The 9,456-nt window shown below is 39.6% G+C and overlaps 1 protein-coding gene across 1 annotated transcript; it reads right to left on the bottom strand.

Moving 5' to 3' along the window:
* Positions 1-1,091: 1,091 nt before the first annotated feature.
* bag3 (BCL2 associated athanogene 3) lies at positions 1,092-8,882 on the bottom strand. Its single transcript, XM_036574318.1, has 4 exons — positions 8,691-8,882; positions 5,048-5,374; positions 2,921-3,313; positions 1,092-2,607 (listed from the first exon to the last, which is right to left on the bottom strand). The coding sequence occupies exons 1-4, from the start codon at positions 8,880-8,882 to the stop codon at positions 1,903-1,905; spliced, it is 1,617 nt and encodes a 538-aa protein (XP_036430211.1). The 3' UTR covers positions 1,092-1,902.
* Between the last annotated feature and the right edge of the window lie 574 nt (positions 8,883-9,456).

Raw genomic sequence — 9,456 nt, forward strand, 5'->3', positions numbered from 1 at the left:
GGTTCTTTGAGTGTCCATGGTTTTTTATAGAACCACTTTCCTAAAGAACCCTTGAAAAAACCGTCTTTTTTTAGTGTGTATGACATTCATCTTAATGTTATTTAACAGAAGGTTTGATTATCAGGTTGAAATTTTTGTTTAAAAAGTGAACTGGAGGCAGTCGTGGGTCCTTTGTAATGCAGAGCTGCACAACTTACCTGATTTACATTACCTACTGAAAATTATTCTATTCTTCTTGTATATGTAGTGTAAACTATGTTATCTGCATATGGTCAAGGACAACATTACCCATTCCTGGTCCTTGAGTACCTTGCACTGCAGTTTACTGCTCAAACATTTGACTGCATCATTCATGAGTTTAAAATGAATATAATAGAGTAAGGAAGCACTTACATGTAGCAGGGACATTCCAGTATCAGGACTCTTTGTAAAGTCACCCAAAGTAAACAGATTATTTCAGTTATTGGCTTGATCAACCACAGGTATCTGTTCTGTTTAGATTTAGTCTCCACAAGTTCTAGCCATCATTAGTCCTGCGTTGATATCTACATTTCATACAGTTTCAGGGTGGAACTGAGAAGAGTTAGGTTGCTCTGGGTGGTGTGTGTGAAGAAGGCAGTGAATCCTTGTGAAATTTTTATACCACACTGTTTTTTAAATTCAGGAGGAAAGTGATGGTTTATATTTGAAATTCGCTCCCCTTGCTTAAATTTGGCCAAATTCATTGACATGTCTGTTTGGACCTACTGTACATCAGACTGCCTTTATCACACACCAGAATATAAAAAAATTAAAACAAAAAAATAAACAAATAAACAAACAGAAATGTTGCAGTTCATTTTTCTAAAAAGCACTGAAAACAAATAATACATCTGAATTAACATCTTCTATCTACATTTTTTTGCAGTCATACCACCCTGGCTTCATGCTGTCTATGGTGCAACAACCTTCTGCTGAAAAGTATTCAGCAGAAATAATATACATATTTCAAGCTTTACTCTGTAACCGGTTATTGCTACTGTATGATGCTATGTTTTGTTAGTCACTAAGTGCTTGCATAGTTCCACAGAAATTCACAGAAGTTGTATGAGTGAGATAGTCTGTATTCTTTATCAGGTCATGTTTTATTTATACATATATATTTTCTTACTTTCAAGAGAATACATTTCAATGGAGATGGAGGACATTTTTACCATTGGAAAAATGTAAAAATGTTCATTTTGGCACAAAAAATAGAGTAGAAATATAACATTATCATCTTTATCATTCAACAATTTATACCGATATTGACAAACGTCAAGATCACAATATTATATGTAAAACTGCATAATGCATAAACTTCTCTGATCAGTGTTTGTATGTTCTCAAAATGCACAGAATACATATAGAAGGAGTTTGGTTTTCATGTGAAACTGTGACCCTCTTTACAACAAAATCTTTTCTATTTATTCACTGTTATAAAATTAATTCAGAGAAATCTCTGAACTCAGATCAGTGTCTCTCTAATAAAACATGGGTATTCTTACTGGAATATTCAAAAGCTTTTCATCAGCCACTCAGCATGGTTAGAAACGATAAAGGCAAACAACTACATTTCCAAAAGTAGAAGCAAAAATAAAGCATTTGCATTTTAATAAAGGCCTCTTATTTGAGACTGGGTTTCATTTTGAAACCTAGTCACTACAAGGTCACCACTATGGTCCTGCTACAAGACACTTGCACGGTGAAATTCCACAACAGCAGCATCACATAACAGCACACATAATTGCACTCAGTAAACAAATTGTATTAATTTTCAGCCAATGGAACAGTTAAATTAATTGTGCATGCAAATAATAATAGGCTGAGGAGACAGAGGAGATGTGATGTGTGTTCCTTTCATAGTAGAACTTCGGTTCAAAGTCATGATATTTCCTTGGCCTTCTCCATATCTGCCTGGCCAATTAAGCTAGGCTCTCCTTTCTGGGCTGGGCTAGTAGTTTCAGTGTAGCTTTCACTCACTGGTCCTTCTGATTGCTCACCAATGTTCTCTAGCTCCTCAAGAATGGTTTGTACTCTGCGAACGCCATCACGTCGGGCCTGGCGCACATCTGTACGTCCCTCTGGGTCTACTGAGTCCAGAGCCAGCAATTCTTTGGTCAAAAACTCCTCCAGCATCAGATATCTTTTATCATTCTTTTTCCCATTAAAACACTTAACCTCCTGCGCCAGTTTCTCCACCCGCTCCAATATTTGCTGTACCTTTCCCAGTCCTGGGTGACTTGAGCATGTCTCCACCTTCTCTTCTGGCTGAGCTTGTGGAGGTAAACCTTCTGATTGTGGTGATGCTTTGTCTTGGGGTTCTGATGCAACAGGGACCTGCATGGAGATACTGGCCGTCTCTGGCATCTCTTGTGGCAGTTGCTCAGGTTGTTGTGCGGGCTGTTGTATAGGCACCTTTTCAGGTTCCTGTACAGGCTGTTGTGTGGTTGGTGATACAGGATGTGCTACAGGCTGCTGTGCATCACTCACTCTCTTAATAGGAATCTCAATGGACTGGGAAGCAGGTTGTTCAATTGACTGTTCAACTTTAGGAGGGATCTCTGTATGTGCAACATGCTGCTGTGCCTGAAAATGGAAGATATTATGATGTTAGTTCCTGTGATTACAATTTGAATGTAAATTCTTAAAAACCTATAATACTTTCATAAGCTATTTCTCCCTGCAGGTACATTCAGTATAGTGGGACTTAAGTATAGTCTGGAATTCAGGTTCAGAAATACATTTTAAACTATTTTTAAAAACTTGGACTTGGCAATAATGGCTGAAACTTCTACACAGCATTTTATTCAAGGTCCCATAATGCTTTATGCTCTGTGTAACCCGTTACATTACGCATGTACTATTAAACATGCCATGGAGAGCTCTCTGACAACATTACCTGAGGTCTTTCACTCATGATCTGTGCTCTGACTGGCTCCTGAGCCCTTATGGTAGAAGGGAGTAAAATAGGACTGGTTGAGCGATTCTGCTCAAGTTGGATGGGCACTTGCTCGCGGTATGTTGGAATTTTTTCTCGCGTGGAAAACACAGGGCCGCGGCTCCTCTCCTCTGGTTGGTGGCAATGAAAAGATGGCTGATACTCTGTTTGGGTGAAGCGCTTGGGATGGACGGTCTGGTTGAGCTGGGTATGTGGAGTTCCACCTGCCCCCTCATGAATGACAGGAATAGGAATGTAGCCTGCCTGAAGGCCTGAACTACTGGGTCTGGAAGGTTGGTAAAGAGCATTGGTATGAGACTGCATCGTCTGAGATGGATGGTGAACATGGTGAACCTGAAAGCAACAAAAATAAACAAATAGAACCAATTTCAGACATTTATATGGTATTACTGGGTCTGGCCAGTAAAATAATCATGCTCTAATTCTACACCATGTTTATAATAAACATAGATGATTTCATGGTTTTGAGCTCATGGCATGACAGTTATTGCAGATATAAATCAATAGGACTGACAAGGCATTCTGTTTTAAAAATTAAGGAGTTCTCAATACAGTTTTAAATATGAAGAAACTTTTTTCCCTGAATAAATTCTTGTTATCTGAAAACTTGAAAGTCTTGAAAGTTGTGAAAACCAACATTCCATTACATACATTACCAAATATGCCATGGCCCCCATAACAAAAACAAAAACTACCTGGCACCTAGAGGTGGGGGGAAAAAATCGATTCTTAGATGCATTGCGATGCAGACGTGAACGATTCTAAATCGATGTGTCAAAAATCGATTTTCTACATTTTAATTTATAACGTAATGTTGATGGAACGCAAAAGGCGAAACTTGGAAGTGCGGAAGGGCAGTGCCCGGACACTCTGTGACGTGCACATAACAAAAACACAACTGGATTAGCAAGAAACCCGACCGGCACTCTCTGCATTAAAAACTAGGTTAGGTCAGGAGTCGACAGCCCAAATGTTAAGAAAAGCCATTTTGTCCTTTCAACAAAAATCAAACCACCTTGGGAGCCACAACATTTTATGTCCAATATGTCTGAGTATGTGCTAATGTCCTAGTATAGGCTAAAAGTAGAAACGAAAGACTTACTCTGCTCTGCTTTAAGCTTTAGCTTTAGCTGCTTTCCTCTCATTTCCGCCAGAAAACTTTTCCTCAAAAGTTGAATAGTTTCTTGTAAAATGTCTCTCAACGTTTGACTGTTTGTACGAGGCTGAAGTCGCTTCTCATTCTCCAGCTTCTTGTTCAAATTTCCCCGTTCTGCCTTAAATTCTGACGGAGGCAACGAGTGTAAATACGGCACCATTTAAGGTGGAACAGGAAAATTTGACAGAGAAGCGACTTCATCTTCGCAACTTTTTAGCGCTTGACAGTCTCGTTGCAGATTTAACATACCAAGAAACCAACTGCAGTGCTTATGAATGCAAATGAGTCAATTCATCTCCAAATGTTCATCCTAAATCTCTCTCTTTGCCTTTTCGTTAGCGACTAGCTAGGCGACACAGCGTTGCTGGGTGACCTGCAGTCTGCACGCCAATTCTCAGTTGTTGCGAAACAGGGCTTTCGCGCTATGTTGCACACATCCCGTCTTGAAGATATTTTACTGACACAGCGATCCCCCCTCTCTCTACAACGAGACCAAAATTGAAGTTATAAAATCACTAAAGAAAACAGGGTAGGACGGCTGTAACGTGCTCCATGGACATCCATTACCACTGGATCTTATTTCACCGTAAGAGCACATTTATTCATTATGGAACATTACAAATACTTTGCTTTTAAAGTACCAAGTCCTCACACAGTGAGAAAATAGAAATCATGTATAGAGATGCATAATTAGGTAATAAAATAATTAAATAGTTTTATGATCGCATCGCAGCCCTCTGAATCATAATAGAAACGAATCATGAGGTGCCTAGAGATTCCCACCCCTACTGGCACCAAACAGCTTGCTTCTCACAACAAACTAAAAATCCTCAAAATAGTTCAACATGTAGTTTTTCTTTCATAGTTGTCATTATACTATCACAACAAAAATCTAAGTCTCTAAGGTGTACCTCAGGTCCCGGTGAAGCAGGTGAGCAGGACAAGCAGTGAGGATCCGCCTCTGATGGGGACTGCACTGGAGATCTTGGCCGACTGTGTAGTGCAGGAGTTGGGGACGGGGTCCGCCCATCTGCTCTTAAGTTCTGCTGGTGCGCTGGATGCATATAGGAAAACGGGTACTGTTGCTGCCTTGGCTCAACATTTTCATGGGTTACTGGAATTGGGATGTAGCCTTGACGTAAAGTTGGCTGTTTCATCTCCTGAAAAAAAGTCTTGTGCATGTCCAGAGGAGATGATTCTGTAGGGGCACAGTGTCCACTGGGAGAAAGCTGAATGATCTGTAACACAATTGTCAGACACACTAATTTAACATACATCTACAGATGAAAAGCATTAGGAAATATGGCTACTGCAAGTTTATTGCTGCTAATAATATCTGCAATCTAATGTGGTAGATAAGCTTAGGTTTCTTCACATTACATCATTTTAGCAAGCAAGTTATAGTATGACTCTGCCCTACTAAGACGTAACACTCTTTAATATTTACCATATTTATTTATATTTCTGTTGAAAATGGTGCAGGCAATTCTCTGAAATAACTTTCATAAATGTGAAAAACTTTTCCAGCTGTTGCTTCAAGTGAACAGTTAACAAACAAACTGTGCTTCAGAAAATACAGTTCATTATATTTGACATGGACACAATAAGTGTCTTCTTTATGTAAGAAGCTCACAGCTGTAAGTTGTGATGTTTGATCAGACAAGATGTGAATTCAACTTAGATTTATACAGTATAGGTTAAAAAGAGGACAACATGGGACGTGAGAAAACTTGACCTTTCTAATATTTGTTCTCTCAGAGAAAAAGTTAATGTTCTCAGTACTCTAAATATAAACAATTGTTAATATCATTATATGGAATATAAAACCTGATTTATCAACTAAATTTCGCTATGAAAAATATTTATCAGAATACCTGTTACTGTGGATGAACTAACAATAGATTCAAAAGAACTTTTTGACAGCAAAGGCTACGTTTTTGTTCTTCGGCCTCATGGAGTGCCACAGCACTGAAATAAGATGTAATCGTCACAGCTGATCCAGTCACTGTAGTCAAAGAAAGCCACTGGCCCACCTCACAGATCACTGTAAACTTTCACATTTCGGCTCCATGTAACATTCCACACATGCCAAACAATTTGTAATATTTCTTTCATGCAGAAAGCCTATATAAATAGAAAGGATATATATATTGAATCTTTCATCTTTACAAACTTTACAGTTACAGTGCTTCCTCCCCATTTGAGATCACTTTCTCTCAAAACCATATTCTTGACAACATTATTACTCTTTTGTACATTACAATTTGGGAGAAGTAAAAAGCATTTTTTTAAGTAGAAGCCTGTAGAAGCATTTCTACTTTAAAAGATTCTGTTCATTAAATGAAAGTGCCATCTGTGCTCAATCCTATGTGTTGCCTTTTAGTTTTTACTAAAAATAAAGTTGGAAAAAAACAGACCACAAATAAACTACACATGTAAACAAGCTGTTCTTTAAGCCATCGCTGCTATAGCGCTGAAAGGGTATGTGCAGTTACTACACTTAGATGTTGTGAAATGCCAACACATAATATCAAAAGTATCACCTCAATGATCACTACCAGAAAAAAAACATTGGTCTCAAGCAGTATATTCCAAACTTTATCAATTTCATCTTTTACCTTAAAGTAAATTGTTAAAGATAGTTGGTCATGTGAATCTTAGTTCACAATGATGCTATGTCAAGTAATGTTTTGGTAAATGTGGATTTATGATGTACGAGGTTGCACTGCATGAGCAGTTAATTTCATGTACTTGTAAAGTCGTAAAAAAATAATGCTTACAATACTCTATATGATTTATGCAAATATACAATATTCATATGTGTGCAAAGTAATTGAGTTAAATATATAAATATTTTAGGTACAAACTTTGCACTAGGTACAAAGTTCCTCGGTGTAATCATAGAGTTAACACTTTGATTATGGGTGTAGTCTAGCACTTTTATATTAAATAGTAGTCTATTACAAAAGTGAAACTTGGCATTTTAACGTAATTCTCTCTTTTTTGTCTTCATTATACCAAGGTCAAATACCTCTATCCCACACATGGCTTGTCTTGGGTCAAATCCAGAGTAAAAATCCACTTACGCATTACTTTAAGTTATTTTACATCAATCGTATAGAAATATATACTGTACATTTACCGTCATGACATGACTCATTGTGTGTGTGTGTGTGTGTGTGTGTGTGTGTGTGTGTGTGTGCGCGTGTGCACTGAATGGGTTGCTGTTTGGTTGACACTGTAGCTTAAAATACACTTTGTGAGGGGGTGGGCTTCACTAAGCAGATCCATGATGAGAAAAGGCCTCCCTTACTCATCACTGTGAATCAGAAGTATGGGCCCCAGACAATCTCTCAACCCACACAGGGAGCAAAAATAATAACATTGTTTTGATATTAACTTGTGGCGGTCGCCTCTTAAAACTGTGGGTCCACTCGACAAGGCTCTTGGTGTATAGCCTAAAGTCACTTCATCAGTTATGTGTTCAATCAGTTCCTCATTGTAGAGTAAACCAAAAATTCTGATTAAAATACTTCATTGTTAGGAGGGCACAGTGGAACACGAGTGACCTTATGTCCTCTGCCTTTCTGCCTTTGACGTGTGGACACCGGCGGCCTTGCGCCCATTTTATCTCCTGGCAGCTGTGTCTTTCCAGCAGATTCTTGGTGACACTAACTTTGGCCAACAGCAACGTGTTGATCTTTCTAATGAGAGATGCCAACTGGTGGGCCCTAGTCTGCACCCCTCAATATTTCGAAATCGCTCGGTGGCAGGAATGTCCAGGATTCCACAGATCAAGATCTGAAAAGAGGGACTTTAGTTTTGACGAATCTGGGTAACTGAAACATCACGTTTCTGCCTTCTCGTGTCTCTCATTACTAAACCATTCATTGGTCATCACCGAAGCGCTCAGAGAGAGAGAGAGGGTGGATCCGTCTCAAATCCCATGTAAGGGAAACTTTGGGGGACATGATAGCGAGCGGTTACAACGATATTGCGAACAAACGCAATGTGCGCAGCTTCAGCCTCTTTAAATAACCATTATGGAGATGGTGAAACACTCCGGGTCTTTAGCCTAGGCTACATACGACTGCAGTGCGTCACACACCAACCAGCCCAGCTTAGATCATAACACAGAAATATTTCAGCGCGATAGGAGCCTATCTGTCAGTCCGCTAGAATGAATATGAGACGCTCTTCTAGGAATGCAGCCTGCACATTCATAACACGAACCCGCTCACAATTCAAGTTGCTCCCTCGGCCGTTTAGAAGTACAGCAGCCCGTATTCAAGCCTGTTATTTTCTATATGTATGTAGTGGAATTTGTCAACGCAGTTTATAAATATGTAGTCAAATTCGATAATCCAAACAAAGTTACACATCCCTACGCTAATACAGTAGTGCAAATGAGACTGAAGTAGTTCTCCCTGCTCGTAAGATACCACCTGTCAGCCACATTAATTCGACACTAAGCAGAACGCCGACAGGGACGTGGGAGCGCAACTTCCATCGCAGTTCTGCGACTGCGCCACGGCTTTCCCCGCTGTAGCCTACCTTCTTAGAGTCATGTCTTGGGTCGTTCCACGTTGTTATGCGATTGTTGTGATCCACAAAGAACGGCCACCCGGTCTGAGGGTCAATTTTGATCTCCCATCCTGGTGGCAGAGGGTCATTCGTAGCCATCGTTTCAACAGGAGACAGTGTTTTCATGCTCTGCTGTAGCCTCGGTCTTGAATATTGTGCCATTACGGCGCATAGGGATCCTTTAAAGGATCGATGTGATGACGTACGAATGACAGGGGTTGGGTTTCTCGAAGCAGCTGGTGGGCTGCTAAGAAAGTTCTAGTGGGCTTCATGGCCATGTGCACTCAGTGCAGAGCCTTACAGTGTCCAGGGGGGCGAGCAGTGCTGACCCACCTCCTCAGAATCGCCTCTTGCTAATCCTCTGGACAAACTCTCAGAAATGCTTAATTGATAATTAAATGCTTTACTATCGCCTTCAAGACAGATGGGAACACCATGTTTTTAGGTCTAAACGAAGTTTAATGAAGTTGAACCATAAGAAGTGCACGTAGAACTCCAACTCATATTTCTAGAATTTTCTAGAACGTTTGAGCAAATGGGATCAAATTCTCTGAGCCTGTTATCCAAACAGTAATGCACTGATACAGATTAATCTTACATGCTGCCTTAAAGTGACTACTATAAATTGCCAAAACATCACTACAGCAAAATCAAGACTTCAATCTTTAGAAACAGACATGGTAAACCTCCTCTGGTCATTTAATGGCTAGAAATTATGATATTCACAGTACAAAAT

Source organism: Colossoma macropomum, unplaced genomic scaffold (assembly GCF_904425465.1).
Source record: "Colossoma macropomum unplaced genomic scaffold, Colossoma_macropomum, whole genome shotgun sequence".
Classification (NCBI taxonomy): Eukaryota; Metazoa; Chordata; class Actinopteri; order Characiformes; family Serrasalmidae; genus Colossoma; species Colossoma macropomum.

Excerpts from the sequence above, each read along its gene's own strand:
- bag3 (XM_036574318.1), bottom strand. The coding sequence starts at position 8,882 with ATGGCACAATATTCAAGACCGAGGCTACAGCAGAGCATGAAAACACTG. Across the intron at positions 5,375-8,690 it reads CAAGACATGACTCTAAGAAG|ATCATTCAGCTTTCTCCCAG; the intron begins GTAGGCTACAGC and ends ATTGTGTTACAG. Across the intron at positions 2,608-2,920 it reads TCATGAGTGAAAGACCTCAG|GCACAGCAGCATGTTGCACA; the intron begins GTAATGTTGTCA and ends TTCCATTTTCAG.